This window comes from Acromyrmex echinatior, chromosome 3 (assembly GCF_024713525.1).
Source record: "Acromyrmex echinatior isolate Ae372 chromosome 3, ASM2471352v2, whole genome shotgun sequence".
Classification (NCBI taxonomy): Eukaryota; Metazoa; Arthropoda; class Insecta; order Hymenoptera; family Formicidae; genus Acromyrmex; species Acromyrmex echinatior.
Window position 1 is genome coordinate 11,992,069 of NC_141854.1, and position 20,965 is coordinate 12,013,033.

The 20,965-nt window shown below is 29.7% G+C and overlaps 1 protein-coding gene and 1 long non-coding RNA gene across 8 annotated transcripts in view; both read left to right on the top strand.

Moving 5' to 3' along the window:
* LOC147910252 (uncharacterized) overlaps positions 1 to 20,965 on the top strand; it is a 322,413-nt gene that overhangs the window by 983 nt on the left and 300,465 nt on the right. For 5 of the 7 annotated variants that reach the window (XR_015544623.1, XR_015544622.1, XR_015544621.1 and 2 more), the window contains exon 3: positions 20,726 to 20,946. This is a non-coding gene — a long non-coding RNA (uncharacterized LOC147910252). Of the gene's footprint in view, positions 1 to 11,018; positions 13,886 to 20,725; positions 20,947 to 20,965 lie in introns of those variants that run through there. The other 2 variants (XR_015544618.1, XR_015544617.1) reach the window with 1 other exon arrangement.
* Ktl (BTB/POZ domain-containing protein Ktl) lies at positions 64 to 10,866 on the top strand. Its single transcript, XM_087404701.1, has one exon. It carries the CDS (start codon positions 4,718 to 4,720, stop codon positions 5,459 to 5,461), a length of 744 nt encoding a protein of 247 aa, XP_087260827.1. The 5' UTR covers positions 64 to 4,717; the 3' UTR covers positions 5,462 to 10,866.

The following is a 20,965-nucleotide window of genomic DNA, read 5'->3' on the forward strand; positions in this document are numbered from 1 at the left end:
TAGAATACGTTTTTCAATCTTTTGCGCACGCTCAACAGTAGTATACAAATATAAAGATATACTCGTATATGTATAACTTTATATTTGTAGTAAATAAATAAGAATTTAAGCCAAATTTTTATTATTATTATTATATTATTACTATATTATTTACTTATTGATGTTTATCTTGTATTACTTAATAATAATTAATTTGTTAGATTATGGTTTTATACTTTTTTTATAAATAATATACTTCTACAAATTGTGACGATTTGATACTATAAGAGTGATTTTTCTTTTATGAGACAAAGGAAAGGTTACTATATTTTTGAAAGATATACAACTCAGAATTCTTTACAATAAGAACCTTAGCAATAAGAAACTTCATCAGAAAGTGTGACTTTATAAAAAAAAAATGAATAATTTCTTTATTAATTTATGCACACAAATATATGAAAAAGTATATAGTTTGTTAAAATGTTTAATTTATTAAAAATTTTTTATCTGTTTTTATTTATAACACATACATTTACACACACAAAAGGTATTTTTAATCAATTGAATATTTCTAAAAAAAAAGTAATTTTTTGTTTCTGAAATTTGTTTTATTTTCCTATACAGCATAGAATTTGCAGCAATATCGCTGCAAAATCTCTGCGATATTGCTGTAACATGCAATGTTGCTGTAATGTTATAGCAGTTACTGCAACTTTTGTGCAACTTTGTGCTGCATGGGTAATTGTTAAGAGTTAAAAATCCTATTTAAAGAAACTAATAATTTAAAAGCGAAAGTTTTGATAGATAAATGTTTTTCGTATTGACGCCGACGAGATACTATTAAAGATCGATATCCTTACGGGAGTTCGCGTATCCTTGTGAATATTGAAGTAATCAAATGTTAAAAACTGATAATATTGTACTAATTTTATGATTTATTAGTTTAGTAGACGTATTTATGCATTTAGAATTCAATAATACTTTGACAATATGTTCTACTAGCAAAAATAAGAAAAAGATATTATATAAAAGATATTATATAAAAAGATATTATATAAACATAAATCTTTATATTAAATGTTATATTAAAAAGTTACGACAAAAATATATTAAATATGTAAAAAACAATGTTACATCCATATTAAAGTTTGCATCCATATTATAATACAAACTTGACGTCGATATAATTTTGAATTTATCATCTTTTGTTGCGAGGATAGAAAAAATCTTTATACAAAAATTTCTTCTATTCTCATAACAAAAGATGATAAATTCAAAATTTATTGATGTCAAGCTCGTTTTAACATGGACAAACAGCAATTTGAAATGCAAATTTTGATAACATTGTTTTTTTACACGTTTAATATTTTTGTTCTAATTTTTTAATATAGCATTTAAATTATTATTAAACTATATAAATGTTGTAATAATAATAGCACTTAAAGCCTTATATTTATATATATTGTGTATAATACATTTTTTTTATTTTTGCTGGTAAAAATCTAGAAACACTCTGTATGTATTTACAAATGCATTTGTCTCGAAACATTCTGAATATATTTAGCTTTAGATTCGAAGACTTACAATGCTGAGCTAAATTAACGCTTTTTCCAACTTTATTCACATTGCTTTTAATGCTTTTTTTAATTTCAATTTAAACTATTTCGCAATCGGTGAATTGCACAAATTAATTGCAGATAAAATTAGAATATTGCCTTTCAGTAATTGATTTTATTTATTGGATGGTAATTGTATGGCTTTGAACGAAAGAGAATTTAACTGTGAGAAGGGGTATTCGCTTTTATAAAAGAAGGATTTTATTATTATTAAAAAAATTTATATTTCTTTTGAAAGGTGATTCATTTCTCATCAAATCTTACGGTGAAAAATTGTCTTTAAACTTAACATAAAATTTTTTGAAAATGTATACCATTCCTTTGCGTATACATATTTTTTATAGAATAATATTTTTCCAAGAAAATATAATATTATGCAATGAAATGAAAGTAGCATAAAATAGAAATAAACGTTTATGTTTTATATTACAATTTTATTTCATATACAAAGAAGACATACACATACATTTGCGCGTAATTCCTCAAGATTCTCTTTGCGTTCGCTTTTGACCTCATTTGAAGTAAAGATAAATACTATGTTTGTGTATAAGAAAATTTCAATTTGACAGTAAGACAAATATATAGTCTCTTAACAAATGTCCAGAATTTATAAAAGGGTAAATAAAAAAATATTGTATTAGGTGTTGGAATTAATTCGTAGCGTTTTACAAAGTATTTATAAGTTTTAAAAGTACTTTCATTAATGTATTTTTTAATGCTCATGTGAAATAAATAACATTCTTTCATTAAAAACGCTACGAATTAATTCCAACACCTAATATGAATAAAAAATACTTTAAAATTCTAATTCATAAATTATATTTAGTTTTATATTTTATCAGATAATATTTGACTTTTTTTTAAGTTAAACTTTATTATAATTAAATAAATCAGTGTATTGTTCATCCTGTATAAAATATTTTATATTTCAATATCTTACTTTTTAGTTATGTTATGAAGAATTAAATACCTTTAGATTTAAATACCTTTTTTTCTAAGATAGTAAATTTTTCGCTCATAACGATGAGGTCATATAAAGTTTTTAGTTTGCTGTATCGATACACATACACAAACTATATACTATAAACTTATTTAAAATAATTTTTTTTTAAATGCACTTTTTTTCGATGATATTTGAGATTTTTCGGTGATATTCGAGATATTTGAAATGGGCAATTAAAATGAGACATTCTGTGTGTATATATATACATATATTATATTTATGTATATATGTATAAATGTACATATACATTTAGTGGATCTATAAATACGATAAATTACACTGTATCAATAGTCGTAAACTAGAAATGGTAAGTATATATAACTTTATCGTAGGCGAAAAATTTACCATCATAAAAAAACTTTATATAATTAAATCTTTCATAATATGTTTAAAAAGTAAGATATTAAAATTAAATAGATATTTTTATAAAAGATGAAAAAAATACATTTATAATTTATGATCAGAATTTCAAAATAACCTTTTTTTATAAAAAAAATGTCGCAAATTTCGCAAAAAGCTATTCTTTTGTATTAAATCATTTATTTCGAAATTTTGTGACATCGTTGTCGATATTTAAAAATCTATAAGAAATACCTTACTTCTTTTAGAGTAATTAAAAAAAATTTTTTTTTGTAAACTAGTGTTATTTACATTTCCCTAAAAATATGTCACATTAAAAATAAAAGTTATTTTTACAAAAATTTATAAAAAAAGAAAAATTAGAATTTATTATATAATCTTTGAATTAGAAATATGTTTTTTTTTAAACTTTATCGTTTATCATAATTATTAATATCATACTTGAAGAATAACAATTAGAATAAACGAGCATGCACTTATGCCAACAATACACAGCTGTCTACATGATAACATTAATCGCTTTGCATATTGATATTGTTATGTTCAATATTTGCCGATAAATATCGAACGGATGAGACATACTGTACAATACAATATAAACGTAGATTATAATGGAACAAGGTATCATGCGTTGAAATGCAAACGAGAGAACGTTTACAGTTTTTTTACAAAGTGCATATTGAATTTTTTATATTTTATATTTATATGAAATTCTTTTCCACAAAAAAATTTAAAATCACGAATCTCACGATTTGAATGAGGTTTAAGCTGTAGCTTAAGTCACATCAGCTTGTTGGAGTATGACAAAATAAATTGGAGTAACCCAGATTACGGCAGAATTCGCAATGGAGTATATCGGAATACGTCAGAGTTGCAGAAGATTCAGTTCACGTGATTGAGATAGATCGCAGTTAGCCAGGATAGGCTGGAGGTAAGCGCACCCTAGAGGAGGCCTGATCATGACACGTAGCCTCTTCCGAGGGCGAGAATCGAATAGTGACTCCTGGGGGGTGCGCGCGCGTTGTCGCGCGATATCGGTGGCTGCGCGTTGATACGACGCGCGGTCTCGCTGCGCCGACAGAGCAGCATTACGGTCGCGTTACTCTCGCGACACGGAAGACCGAGTGGAGAATACATCCTGATATTCTTGACGCGCGCGCCAACCATCTAGGCGAGGAAGCGCGCAGCCGAGAGATCCGAGCGAGCGTCAAGCTCGGTCTTCGTCCTCGCATCGACGTGGCACAGTCTGTCGCTTCTTGCCGTTATCATCACTTCTGCTGCGAGCAGCCAGAATTAATTCGTGAACGAATTGAATAATATCGGAGGGAGACGAGAATCTGTCCGGCTTTTCAGCAAGCATCATCGAAAGTGTCATCACGTGTGAATACGAGCTGGTTCTGGAAGCAATCTGTTCCACGTCATCAATCAAAATTCTGAAGAGCAATCTTCTTCCGTGATAACGTGTCACGATCGACTCTGAGATTTCCTAGGTCGTCGACCTGTGGTCTTCCTGCCTCTCGTCCTGCGCGAGTGTCGCGTAGCGTTTCACCGGGCAAAGTGTAGTTCTGTGTCGTGATTCTTTATCATCTTTAATCCCCCCGAGAATATCTCAGGTGTGAGTCTTCCGTTTGTGATCATTCTATCGGCGTCGATAAGTCACTTTATTGGTCCACGCGACCAGCTGCTACCGTCTTTCTCTCTCTCTCATTGTCTCTCTCTCTCTCTCTCTTTCTCTCTCTTACGTCACTCCAATCGCAGCATGGGGGACCAGGAGCAACAGGAAACGATGCCAAGCGTGGTAGAGTTGAACGTGGGCGGCGTCTTCTACACCACTGCTTTGACTACACTGACTCGCGAGAGCGATTCGCACCTGGCGGCACTCTTCACTGGCAAATTCACCGTGGAAAAAGACGCCAAAGGCAAATATTTTCTGGATCGCGACGGCGTACTCTTCCGTTATGTATTGGACTTTTTGCGCAATCAGGCACTCGTTTTACCCGAGGGCTTTCGTGAACGTGAGAGACTCAAACAGGAGGCGAATTTCTATGGTCTACCTGGTTTAGAGAAGGCAATTTTGGAGAATACAGATTCCGGCGGACAAATTGGCAGCGCAATTAGCAAACGCGCACCAGGATACATCACCATCGGCTATCGGGGCAGCTTTGCCTTTGGCCGCGAGGGTCTGGCCGACGTCAAGTTTCGCAAGCTCTCGAGGATCCTCGTGTGCGGCCGCGTGGCGCTCTGCCGGGACGTTTTTGGCGAAACGCTGAACGAAAGTCGCGATCCTGATCATGGCATGTCCGATCGCTACACATCACGCTTTTTCCTGAAACACAGCGTCATCGAACAGGCCTTCGACATGCTGCAAGAGCAGGGCTTTAGACTAGCGGGCAGCTGCGGCTCCGGCACCGCCGGGAGCAACTCCGAGCAACTGAAACCTGGAGTGGATTCTGAAGAGAATCGTTGGAATCATTACAATGAGTTTGTCTTCGTGCGCGATTAAAGAGTTTCGCAAGCGAGTACTTTGGCTAAACATCGTTGACGGCTCTTATTTTGCAAAAATACGAGGCTGCGATCGCAGCTGATGCGAAAAAGGACTTCTTCAGTTATTCGAAACAGTTCAGACAGAAGTGGAAACATTTGCGAAAACACGTGTGTCTAACATGCGAGCGAATAACACAATACGGAACTCTCGTTTATAGCATGCTTTATGATATATAATGAAGTTGATATACAATATCAAGTTTAACACAGGAGTTCGTACGAAAGCGTCGGACAATCGTATTTCGTGAAGTTCGTAATTAATTTTGTCTTGTAAGAAAATTTCTCAGTCATTGTTACTATTAATCAACTTTGACAATTAAAAGGAATTTGGAATACTGTGACATTCGAGAATACTAACATCGTCTTCTGAAATATTATCTCTTAAAATGTTTTTCTCACTTTAATCAATTCTTTTATCGAATAAAGAAAAATAGATAAGACATGACGAAGATAGATATCCGAAAACTGTCGTCTTTCGATAGAACCCTCGTTTAAAACATTGACAGCGCTGAAGTAACGAGAAATTGGATTTCTATATTAAAGAGAATTATGAACTTGTCGAACGTGACCATGTCGGGAATCTACGAATTTCGTCGAACTTGAATCAAAATGCAACCTAGAGAATTATGAACGACAAGTTAATGTCGAGCGTCGAACTTAAAATTTAGTCAATGTCGAACATAACAATTTGGGAACATAATGTTGAAATCAAAGATATTTCGTTAATTCATGATCGTATGTTTTTTATGTGTAATTAATTATTCAACTGTAAATGAGTTTGATTCACAATACAAATAGAATCGAAGACTTTTTTGAATACGATGTAAGATCTTCCGTAATTGGAAAACGTACCGACGGCAATAACAAAATTGCCATTTCTGACAAAAATCCGATGTGCTTCTATCCAGGGCTGTTGCGAAAGAGAGACGTTTATTAAAAAGTAGTCTCGCGTAAATCCACGAGATGAAAGACGCCAATATTGGGCGTTTTTTTATTGTCGGAGGATGCGAAGTAAGACGGTGAATGAAATGTGCACAATAAAAACGAATCGGGGCGAAAAAGGTGGATGATGCTGAGATATTTGCGAACGCGACTTGGCCACTTAAAAAGGTAACAGTGTCAGATACGTCAGTGATAAATGTTGTTGGATGCAACGATCGAGAAAATGTAAGGAAATATGTAAATGCAAGACGGACATGACGTGGACACAAATATTGGCTGCTATTTAAAATCAGATCGAACGAATGACGCAATAACATTTGCGTGTTTTTGATTCGCGTTTGACGCAAGAGGAAATTAAAGGTGATGAAAAATTTCAATTATATCTGATAACGAGATTATTATTTAAAGAAAGTCTCCGGTGCTAGTACGCCGAGTAGAGTTAATACTGATAAATGGTCGGGCCGAGTAGTCACTGCTAGATGACGGTCAGACCGAGTAGTTACTACTGATCGCTAGGCGGACCAAGTAGTTAGCGGTATGCTAGAATCGGACCTTTTCTTTAAGTAGAAGATATATGATGAAAGGACGGCGGTAAGAATGATGTAGATACTGATATTTAGTGAATTATTGTTTCTGTATAAACTCGGCTTAAATAGGGTAACTATAGCCATCCTCGATGGGCGGAACGGCTTGTCGAATGCGTGTACTTACAACCCCACACGATGTCAGATGTGCTATTCGAAAGACGGAACGCTCGAAAATACGTGTTTTCTTCTAATGACTTTCCGTCAATCTCTTAAATTGATAAAAAACACGTCAATTTTCTTTCTCGACTTAAATTCTTTTCTCTGTAGCAGAACATAAATGTGGCAAGTAATTCATAACTTTCCGTTAACGTGCGGAAATATCGGAACACGATGAAAGCAAAATGTTGTTATAAATTTGCGTTGAACTTAATATCGTAAATCATTCGTGCAAAAATATCTAGATGATCGAGATATTTTTTTCCTTTTTGATGCAATTATATTTTATGGAATATACTTGAAAAAAAATTTTCAGATATTTTTTGAAGGAAGAAAAGTTGTAAATTATAAAGAATTGATCACTTTTGTTAATTTCATATTAATACATTACTTACTATCACTTTTAACTGATATTCCTTTGCTATACTTATGTTGGAAGTTTAAGTTATATAGGCCTTCTAGCTTTTTTATTACCTTGTTATAAAATATAAAATATAAAATAATAGATTTTCAGTTTAGACTTTCTAATTATTTTGCGTTGTGTAAAATATCGTTTATTTATCTACTATTATTAGTAATTAATATTATCAGTAATTTTGTTTGCTTATTCGGAATAATGAAAGAATCGAAAAATTTATCGCGATTATCCTGTCGCAACAGGTTATCATGTAACGGATAATATTTAACGACTGTTCCGAAAAGTGCCGACGGCACTGAACAGACGAAGCAGATATCGAGTTTAGCTTTTCGTTGTTATAGAAAGCGTACAATGTCGAAGATTTTCTTAAAAATAATGGAGATAATAAATCTTGTATCGTAGCAATGTCTCATATATTGTTATTATTATGGATTGTATTTATTATTATGATGATTGATGAATGTGTAGAATCACAATAAACGTAGAGTTATTTCAATTTTAAATGCACGTATTTATCTTTCCTAACTTGTTAGCAGAACCAAAATTATACATATATTCATGAAAAATTTATTGTTATGAAAATTAAGATGAAAATTCGTAATTGGATGCTTAGTCTTTATTTCGATACGCGTTGCGATAATCCGAAAAAACAATTTCGGAGTGATGATGCGAATCGAAGCTGTTATTGTTAGTACATGATTCACTGTTCAATGAACGTCGCTTCTGCGTCTGCAATGAATTGATTTATAATGTTGTTATACGTTCGGATTGTCGTACGAGTTATGCGTGTCAATGTGAGGTGTTATATGTAACAGAGTGGACATGATAGTCCAATGTGAAAATTTAATTTGTTTACATTGTGCGATCTGCCATCGAAATCATTAATTTTTCGCAATTGAGAGACATTTCACAAACTGATGCTGACTGTTAAATTCTTGATACAATGTTCCCTATTAAGAGAAAACGTTATTATTACATAATATAACACATGTGAAACGAGTGAACGACGTTTTCCAAGTTCGTGTTTTGTGAGATATATCAGCTTTCAGATATGATCTGCAATTGATCATAATTCATAATGATGACTATTGTGTTGAGTAATGCGTCATATCTTGTTGGGAGATTCTATTGATTAATGTGGAGCGGTAATGGCATCATAATTGGTACTTGGTTACAATTAGTAAATCGCCTACTTCCATTTACTCTGTACAAATAAAGACATTCAGGTAAATCAAACTTGTAAGATAGTAAACGGATATTGCACGACGTTAATGTAAAAGAGTCTCAGAACTGTAGAACGACTGTAAACTTCAATTTACTTTAACGATACAATACTAATAATGGTACAAATTTAAATCTTTACCAATCATATATACTATTTATTTCTTATATACATATAATATTTGATACTTTTAATATAATTATTTATTGAATATTTTGATTTTGATATTTTTTATTTGATAAGGTCTTATGTTAATTTACAAGTTAAATTATTTGTACAAATAATGTGCAAACATATAAAATTGGGCCCAAATAAATTTTGCATTATTTCATTTCAAATCTTTATGGTTATTAAAATCAACTGATTTTAGATTATCATATGTATTCATCTTTATAATGTCAAATAGAAATGAATTGTATTTTCTGATGCTTGTATTCATTTCTAAGATATTGGAAATGATAAGAATGATTTTCAAATGTAGCAAAAAGGCATGTAAATATTTATATCTTATCACCTAAGTATCGATATATTAAATTTTTAGAAATATTTATATCTTTTTGGTTAATTATATTCAGATTTGGACCAAAAAATGTTTTTTAATTTATGTGTGCATATATTGTATACAATGCACTTTTTTTTGTTGTAAGTTTTAAATATTGTCTTTATATATCCAAGTATATGCAATATTTATTTGTAGTGATATATTATGCGTGCGTAGGATACGATAAAGAATTGAAATTGACGATAATAATGCTGATTAAGATTCGTGACATAAAGGCTCTATTTCGTAGATTAAAAACAATATTATAAATTCCTTGTGAAAGATAGTGAGTCTCGAGTGAATGATAGGATTCATTTTTTTTGTATTCCATTGAATTTTAAAGAATTTGAATTTCATCGCAATGTATCGATCAATAAAATTTTTATTAAATGTTACAACTTTTGATAATTTAAAAATAATTATTTTATTGAATACTCTTTTAAATCAAATTTAAATCTTTGTTTTTGTTTTAGAAAGTTTAGTATTTGATGAAATTCGAATTTCGTAAAATTTGATTAAATTTTAATTTAATTTTTAATCAAATAAGTTCCTTATTATATACGAGCTTCGCCAAACTTCTTTCTTTGATATAAAGTTTCTATTAGTATCACCATTTGAATTTTAATGTTGACATTTCAAATTTTGTTTGTAAAATTTAATAGAAAACATAAGAATAGAGAAATAGTATAGTTAACGATGCAATCGGATAATTTTTCAAATTACAATTATGATACATTATGATATACTAAATTATCTTTACATTGAAAAAAAAATTTGTTCAACTAACTAAACACATTTAGTTATTTGCTGATTTGATTAATTCAACAAATTTTAATTGAATTTTATTTAATTGAATTTAACCGTAGTCTGGTTAACATTGAATAGTTTGTTAAGCAAACTACAGTTGAATTCGATTAAATAAAATTTGTTGAATTAACCAAATCTGCAAATAACTAAATGTGTTTAATTAGTTGAACAAGTTTTTTTCAATGTAGTATCCATAATAACAAGATGATTTGTTATTATAAATTTTTATATATTAATATATATATTAAAAAATATTATTTTTTTATATATATTATTATAATATTTTTTTTATTCAATTAGAACATATAAAATATTTTATATATATTTTATATTATTTAAAATACACACCTCTCTCTCTCTCTCTCCATATTTAATTAAATAAGAGAAAAATTCTCATATTTCTATATTATACTTATATATTTAGTCATACAATTGGATGAAGAAAACCAATTTTTCTGAAGTGCATGCACGGTTTGACATTTTTTAAGAAATAGTCGGACCAGAAATTGCAACGTGCATCGTAGAAATATTTGATTCCCATATTTGAGACTCAGAATTCATTGAAAAGGATTCAACGGGTAGAAACAGAACGGTGTTAGGTAGCGTGTAAGATTGTGACGATATGAAATTATTGTACATGTATATACATATGTCTAAGTAAACAAAGGAGAAATAAAAGATTGAAATGGTACGAGAATGAACCTGATTATGACCTTGTTCCACGTTTTTCATTTTTGATATTTTCGGAAGTCTTTGGATTAAACTCTTTGCTGCTTCTTCTCTTTAGATTCAGGTCAAACAAATATGAGTTATACGTAATATACAAATAAATGTTTGAGAGGTAAATCACGAGAGATGAATTTATAAAGTACAGTCAATAACGTGCGGTAAACAATTATATTTTTAAGTTATTTTTCTAATGCAGTTCGATATTAAATTTTCAAGACATAATTAAAATTTGTGTGATACAATCTGAAATTTATTTTTCTTTAAAGAATGCTGCTGAATTTATTTTCTTTTAATTTTTTATTGTAGTATAGAATACGTCTTATTTACATCAAAATTAATTTCTAAAAAAATCAAAATTTGATATATGATTCTTGAAATAATATAGCGAATATACGAAAAGATACTTAAAACTTTAAACAGAAAAGCATTTATGAATTTTTTAAAGTGAAACTCTTATAAGATTACTCGTAATAGCATCTTATAATCATATTCTCGTAGAATATGAAAAATATAGAATAATATCAATTGCATAATATAAATTTTTCTTTACAAAATATTTAAATACGTGGTTACTATTTGTAATACTGAAACTTGTGTTTAAAATAAATATATTTTACGCTTTTGAATCCAATTGAATTATATTAAATAAAACTTTGAATAGGAAATATATCGGGTTTTTTTTGAAGAAAATTCTCAAATTTGCAATAAAAAACATATAAGAAAAATATATATTTTTTGTTTGGAGTTACAACGTATTCGAGACTTATTGAAATATAACAGAAACTGTGCGAACGTTTCTCTTTAAGCTTTCCATTATGAAAAGAGGTAATGATATTATTTCAAAGTTTTTCAACCCTATATGATTCAGTGGAGTGAATAATTTTCATATTATCGAAATACATAAGTGTAGATAATCTATGAGATAAAATTAGTAGCTCGGGATTAAAACCTAAAAATTGAGATAATGAAATTACCTTGCGGTAATAAAAAGAGTTTGAGCGTTACATACACGCTCACATATACATACACGTTCAACCTGTGGTAACAACTGTACGACCCATATATTTTTCTAAAGCAATAAGAAAAAGTAATTTTTCTTTCAGTTGTACAAAATTAATTACACTGTCTAACATTATTTTGCAATACGTATTTGAATAATCATTTCTGATGTACATTTCTGTTTTTTTCGTGAACACGAATCTATTGATAAATTTTTTATTTAACATTTTCATTAATATTTGGCTACAGAATGTAATCATAATTTTGAGAAAAATGGCATTAAAGAGACAAAAATGATGATTTTCGTGACTTTGTAATATCAGTACAAAATTTCTTTTAAATTTTATTAACGCTTATAAATATTAACTTTTAGCTTCAAAATGCATTTTTTTGTTTTAATAGGATTTTTAATTTTTGAGATATATTCATTTGAAAATAGAACTATTTTTACACATGTAATACATGTGTCAACATGTACACATATATTTCGAAAATGGAAAATTATATTGAAATAAATGCATTTTAAGCTAAAATACTTTACGTTGATACTTTACGCAGAGCATTAATGAAATTTAGAAAAAATTGATATTATAAAAATTTTTAGATTATTATTTTTCACTTCTTTAACATCATTTTTTCAAAATTGTGATATAATAATCAAATTTTGACAACGAATTTATTGTTCAACATAAAAATATGTCAGAAATGACTATTTATATTGTGATGAAAAAAAGATCTAATTTTATTAGATTATAGGGACCATCTAATAAGAGTCTGGACACGAAATAGCCACTTATTTTGATTGGTTCATGTTTTAACAACTCGTGAAAAGGTGAAGGAGAGAGAAAAAGAGGTAAGAAAAAAAATAGAAAGAAAAAGAAATGTTGAACGTGTGTGTTTCTTTTCTCACGTGATTTTGTTGAAACTAGAGATCCTGCATACACACACACACACACACACACACACACACACACACACACAAAACGCGGCTCGTGTTCAGGCTCTTGTTAGAAGATTTCTATGCTAACAACTGTATTACATAGAAAAAAGCTTTTCTCAAATTATTATATCTTGAAAACAAAGAATTATATCGTAATGAATCAAAACATATTTTAAAGCTAAAAGTTGATTTTTGCGTGGCATTAATGAGATAAAATAAAAATTTGGTATCGATGCCATAATGTCTTGAATTATTTATTATCATTTTTTTATCTTAACGCCATTTTTCTTAATGTAATATGATAGTTAAATTTTGTCGACGAATTCAGACAAAAATATTTCGGAAATGATATATTGAATATTTATTGTATATTCGTATTGTAAAAAAAAGTCATATTATTATAAAAAATTTTATTATTGTAAAAATATTATTGTAAAAAATTTTGTTGGACAGTATTATGTATCTCACTTTTTTAGATATATAGATTAGAATATAGAATTAAAAAAAATGTTTATACTATTAAGAGACAAATTCAGATTTGAGAGACAAAGAAAATCTAAAAATATAGGATTATTTTTTTGTAGTATATTATTATATATTCTTATCTCATTTTCTTTGAAATTTTTCATGTTAAAGTAATATAAATTTTTATTAAATTTGAATATCGAAAAAAGGCTATTTTGTGTCGTAATTGTTGCAACACGCCACATTAAATTAATCGCAACAAAAAAGGATCGTTTCGTCGCCAATCGGGGGAAGAAAGAGCCGATTCTCTCCTTACACAGTAGTTCTCCTATTGAGGAGGAGATTGCGCGTTAACGAACGAAGGGCCGGAAGGTGGTGGATGCAAACTCGATTGCCTATTTGAATGAACTGTCACATTTACACGGAAGCGAACGCCCAGTTTGTTGGATGAAGCTGCGTTACACAGGGGAGCAATCTGTTGCTGAGTTTTCATCTATCAGTGAGAGAGGGAAAAAGAGGAGAGAGAAAAAATAAAAAGAAATGAGAAGAAAGAAAGAATATGCGTCATCAACGAGATGTAAGTAAAATCGAGTTCAAGATTTTTTTCAACAACGCCTCATCATTCCGTCGTTGAAAATACGAATAACATGACATTATTTATTTTTGCTGTTATTATTTTCTTTGAAGCTTCTGATGGTAATGTAAATGTGTAAAATTTTACGAACAAAATTATTTCTCTCATGAAAGGTAATATTACTGCTTATGTAGATAGAAAATCCTTTAAAAATACATATGCCTTATATGTATGCTCTTTGTATATTTTATATGAAAACAAAGAGAACTTTGTGCATTTTTCTTATATAGAATGGTTTATGAGATATTTCAAAGAGAAGCAAATGAGTTTTTTTGTATATAAAATAATAACAGCAAATTGATTAAAATAATAAGAGAAAGAATTTATTAAAATGGAAATGTAAATAGAGAATGCTATACACTCAGGTCAGAATTTCAGTTTTTTTTTATTTAATTTGTAACTATATTAGTATAAATTAATTAATTAGTAATAATTAAAAATGAAGTTTTGTCTCATTTCTTTTTTTATTTTAGTATTTCAAAAATAGATCATATTGTCCCAAAAATTAATGTAAAAAAGGATATAGTGTTTACACAGATGCGTGTAATGTATCATACATTATTTAAAACTGTATAGGTCCTAAACAATCAAGCAATTTTGTTTAAAGAAATGTACAGAAATATACATGTTAACCCTTTCGCTACGACGTGACTATAGTTGTTCTTCACAAATTTCGTATATTTATTTTGGACTTGCAAAATATAGCTCTGTCTTTATTTTGTTTATATTCTGATTCTACGTTACGTCGTTCAATATTGTTTTATCTCTCTTTGTCTTGATACATTTTCTTTGCGCTACCGAAACGTTAAAGACTGTTCGTGCGCAACGTGTATGGTCTCGTTCAGCGGACGTTATAGCGGAGAGGACCATCATAGCGAAAGAGTTAAATATTTATAATATTACTGATTAATATTAATATAATAATATTGATTAATATTATAGAATTTTTAATATTAAACTATATTCGTAAAATATGCTTTTTAATTTTAGATATTGAAAAGATGTTTTTTTTTAAATATATTGTTTGATTTTAGATGTAGGTGAGTTAAAATGACTAGGAGAAGTCTTCCATTGGAAAATTTCGTTGAAGGCGTTTTTCTTTTTATCGTGAGATTTTGCCTTTAACATTAGTTTGGCAGGAAGTATCGATTATTGGTCAGGTATCTCTCTTTTTCGCGTGCAATCTATAAATATTGTATGGTTTCTAAAAGTGTCCGTTCATTCTCGTGAAAATATGTGCTGAGGTATCTCGATGTATGCACGATGCATACGTAGAATTTTAGGATTAATATGTTTTTAAAAAAGATTACTACCATATATGAAATCAGCGAAAGATAATGATTTCTCTCTCTCTCTCTCTCTCTCTCTCTCTCTCTCTCTCTTCATATAATATCAATTTTCTTATTAAAATCGTTGTAATACATATATTAATTTCATAAAATTTCGAACTAATATATTTAAAAAATGTTTTCGCAAAAATATACAAATATGTAGAATATGTAGAATATTATGTTTGAATTTATTTTGTCTGAATTATATTTAAAAAGTATTTTACGGAAAGAGCTAGATTCCGAAATTATATATTGCAGATTTGTAGGATTATATAATGGAAATAGAATAGAATAACATTTGATGATCCTGCATTTTCGCATTAAATTATTTTTGAAAAATTTTATCACTTTATCGCTTCCTGTAGAATGTACACATATTCACATAAAAATTAATTAATCCGAACCAAATGCTCTCTTTCAAGTGCTAATCCTACTTAAAGAAAGTTTTGCGCTCGAGCAAGCAGTCTAAAAAGAAAAGTGCAATAGCTAGGATGCAACGCAATGATGTGAATTGCATAAACGTGTTAGTATTCATCTTTTCTCACACAAAGTAAGATTTATTTAATTTAATTCTAATCGTTCACTAAAATCTTCTCCTCGATTTCAATGAGTTTTCTCTTAGTGAAGCGTGCATTTCCTTGGATTTTACAAACTAAATATACTTATAGATATAGAAGTTCGATTCTGTCAACATTAGTTAATGATTGGGACATATTATTACGTGCATTATGTGAATTCATGTTTTGTTATTTCATATTATTATTGAAACACATATCATAATAAGTATGCAAGATTTATCTTAATCATACAAATTATGCATAATGTATAATTACATATAATGTGATAACAGCACATATTATATAATTTATCTAAATCTTGTATAATTGCTATATTACAGATTTATTTGAAAATATAATATAATAACAATATAATCAATATCAAAAATAGATTTATTAATAATATACATATATAGTTTATAGTTATAACCATTAATAATTTAATAGATATTTTAAATACGGCAATTTATTAAAAATATTTTTATTATATTTTTTATTGGCATGTGTGATGTTAATGTTAAATGATCTTAATAATTATAATTATTTTTTGTTTGCGGCAATTTATATATTTTAGGAATTTCACATCACATATGTATTGATAGAATATTAGATTATATAAGAGAATCTGTGTGTAAGGATCATTCGATTCTTTGGAAGATTTGATTCTTATCTATTATTCGATAAATAAAAAGGTTTATTTTTTTCATGTTACTAATGTTCATTCTTAATGATAGAAAACATGTTATTTGTATGTTGTCAAAATTTATATTTGTATGTTAAATTTTCATATTTATTTGTGTTTTTACATTTTATGTACATAAATTCAAAAAGCTTGAAAGTTTTGAAAATTAAAATTTTATAAAAGTATTTTACCTTATCTCAGAATTAATATAATTTTAATATAATAAAACCTATTGTTCCCTTATTTTAAAAATAACAATTCATAAAATGTGATTTTCGTGTTATTACCATGAATAAGTTAAATAAACATTATCCTATCAATCATCAAAAGTGAACTAATTTCATAAAAAAATCGTTACAATTTAAAAAGTTTTTTAAGAATCGTGAAACAAAAATGACAAAATTGATATTTGATTGTGTTAAGATTATATTCATTTTGCCGATTATTTGTTTAGTCAATAATTTTCTGTTAAGTTTTAAAAAGGTTTTTTTCTCTTTTTACTTTCTGAATCACTTTTGAAGAATGATATTTTTAAGAGAACGATATGTAGATTATTAAGATTCTAAAAATTTAGATAGATTTCTATTACATCTATACAGGATTTCAAAATTCGCGAAGTATAAGACGTGATACTTTATATTAAAACAAACAACTTTTTCTTTTAACAAAATTGCGTCCGATAAATAATTTTTGCGCTTATTTATTAACTCCAACCTACTCTCCTGCAAAAACTACTTGGATGCAATTTTGCAATTGTTTTTCGTGTTAAAACGAACAACTTTTTCCTGTACTAAAATTACACTCGATAAATAATTTTTGCGTTTACTCGTACAACTTCAACCTGCTCTCCTGCAAAAACTACTTGTCAGACGCAATTTTGCAAAAGGAATTAGTTGTTTCTTTTAGCATAAAGTATCACGTTTTGTACTTCACAGGTGCGAATTTTGAAACACCCTGTATATTTCATTTTTTTTTTACAAAAACGGAAATTGTGACTGAATTCTAAAAGTATTAAAAAATGTAATGCTAACCGTTATTTCCGTGGAACAAATTTTTTACTATATAAAAAAATTATTTATTTACAATTTTGATTCACATAGCTTTAAATTTTAATGTAATGATGCATTTGAAGTATAAAATCGACAAACAAATTACGGATGTCGAAGAAATGCAATTGATTACAATCACTACGTTAACTGGTGCGCGCTACTACTCGCACTCGACACTTTATTCGTCATTTGCAGTATTTGATTCACTTTCATCATGCAAAACACAAATCCAATACACGAAACGAAAATTTGATGTCGAGAACAAAGATATTTAATCGACGAGATACCAAAGTTTTTAATTGATTGGGCTTGTGGTTTATTTGTTTTGGATTAGTACGGTATTTTTTCGTTTTAATTCCTATCCACACTTTTAGATGAAGGTCAAATTACAGATCGATTTTTCACCTTGGGCAAAAACATTACATATATACACACACAGTTTAATGCATTTTGCGATTCGCACAAATCGCCCACTTTTCACTTAAAAATACTCGTTTCCGTCTGAAGCTAAGTTTAGACCTGACATTTATCGCATGACATTTCTCATTAGCGTTCTTTCACTCTAATATAGAGTGACATCTGACAGAAATTCTTCTGTTTGCATTTATATTATACATATATTTATACTACTGTCTCTGACATGCGTGTATCTGATAAATATGTTATAATACCTAAATATAAAATACGTAGTATTAATGTAAAATATAATACAGCAATAATCAATAATAATAATTTAATTGGTTACTTGATGTAATGTAACATGTCTTAATAATACTTACATAAATACTTACATAATAATTACTTACATAAAATTATGATATTTAGTATTGGCATAATCCGTCATTTATCATTATATGTGTATTTTATTCATCATTCACATAAGTTTACGACATAAAGAAAGTAATAAGTAATTTGTAAATATTTTAATTTATTTTCGTACATTTTATTTAATTTTATAATAATTTATCATAGATGTAAGCTATTGGATAGAAGAACCTAATACTTGATCCCGTCTTTTGATTTTGTTGAATATTTAAAAAAATAAAAAAAAAAGGAAAAAGTTGTTATGTTACATTATATATATTAGGAGTATAAATAAGTTTCCGCCATTTTTATCAAAAATTGGGCATTTATTGTGAAAGAACGGTACATAATGTTTTATTCGAAGTATTGTCCATCGCTAGCCACTACTTTTTCCCATCTTTCTGGCAGCATACGGATATCGCGTCGGAAGAACGCTTCATCTTTTGAAGCTATCCACGAATCGACCCAATTTTTGGTATCTTCATATGATGTGAAGTGTTGCTCAGACAGGCCATGTGCCATCGATCGAAACAAGTAGTAATCAGAAGGAGCAATGTCTGGTGAATACGGCGGGTGGGATAAAACTTCCCAATTGAGTGTTTCCAAATAAGTTTTGACCGGCGCCGCAACATGGACGAGCATTATCATGCAGAAGAATAACTTTGTCGTGTCTGGAGTAGTAGTGGGCGCGTTTTTCCTTGAGTACTCGGCTCAATCTCATCAATTGTGTTTGGTAGAGAGCCCCAGTAATGGTTTCGTTCGGTTTGAGCAACTCATAATATACGACACCAAGCTGATCCCATCAAATACACAACATGAGCTTTTTTCCATGAATGTTCGGCTTGGCTGTTGATATTGAAGCATGGCCAGGTGGTCCCCATGATTTTTTCTTCTTTGGGTTATCGTAGTGAATCCATTTTTCATCACCAGTGACTATACGATGCAAAAAACCCTTTCGTTTATGCCTGGCAAGCAGCATTTCACATGTGAAAAATCGGCGTTCAACGTTTCTCGGCGTCAGTTCATATGGAACCCAATTTCCTTGCTTTTGAATCATTCCTAATGATTTTAAGCGATGTGAAATTGCTGGTTGAGTCACTCCTAATGTAAGTGCAAGTGCTTCTTGCGTTTGGCACGAATCTTCATCCAATAATGATTCCAATTCCGCGTCTTCGTACACTTTCGGCCTTCCGCTACGTTCTTTGTCTTCGACGTCAAATTCACCGTTCTTAAACTTTTGAAACCACTCACGGCAACTTCTTTCACTTAAGGCAGCCTCACCATATGCTTCTACAAGCAATCGATGCGCCTCAGCTGCAGATTTCTTCAAATTAAAGAAGTAAATCAAAAGCTCCCGCAAATGACGTTTATTCGGCTCAAAACTCGACATTTTCGCACGAAAAAAGATATATGATGCTGATACAAAATCGCTAATATTTCAAGGTTATGTTGTTACCAGATGTCCAATCTTACGATATGACGTTTTACAGCAGACAATTTTAACCATAACATACTGGTGGCATCATCTTTTGTCAAACGGCGGAAACTTATTTATACACCTAATATTTTAATAATTTAATCGCACTAATCGAGTTAAAAAATAACATTTCTATCTAACTCTTCATTCTTAAAGTAATTTACATTTTAGTAAAATAATCTAATATACCAAGTGTCCCCTATTCTAAAAAACTTGATCTAGGGATAGTACAATATTTTTTTATTTTTATTTTTCTTTATGAATAGGTTTTTCTTAAGACTAACTTTGTAATTATCTTTAAACTAACTAAATTTTTATTCTATTACAATGTTTGTACTGACGAAAAAAATAATTGGACACTTGAAAGATAGAATAGACTCATACTATATTATTATCGGCCAAAGTGATATTAATTCTAAGAGAGAGATAAGATAAAATACTTTTATAAAATTTTAATTTTCAAAACTTTCAGGCTTTTTGAATTTATGCACATAAAATATGAAAACAAACAAATATGAAAATTTAACATACAAATATAAATTTTGACAACATACAAATAACAATGAAAAGGAAAGATTCAAATAAAGATTTAAATAAACGATTAAAGCACAAGTATTTATACTAAAAGGATTACACATAAAATATTCGATGGTTGAAATCTGAATACACCAGTTCAGCATTTTTCCAGGTTGCTTTGTATTCAGCTCTTCGCTTGGCGGTTTATCAATTTTTCGGACCATTTGTTGTGTCGTTCTAGTGCAAATAAAGCGACAGTCGCCTCCGTATAAAGCCAACCGTTTATTCGAATTTCCATTTGCCGCGCATATTATCATTGCTGTACAAATTTTCCTCGATTAACTCGTAATTATCTCTCTCGACCCAGGTTTCTGCCGTTTATTCCCCTGCGTCCCCCATCCTCGCATCGATCGAATCGGATAATTATAACACTGCGGCCAGTGCTGTGGTTCGAAGGACGACGACGATGACGACGACGACGAGGAGCGGTGTGGTGGCCGGAGTGAGAATTTCAATCTCGTGCTCGTTGGCGAATTTCGGATACTCGAGGTGCCAGCAATTTCCCCCGACGACAAATACAATTTCCAGGTAGGTACTTGCATTGAAT

Coding starts and splice junctions, on each gene's coding strand:
- Ktl (XM_087404701.1), top strand. CDS start 4,718: ATGGGGGACCAGGAGCAACAGGAAACGATGCCAAGCGTGGTAGAGTTG.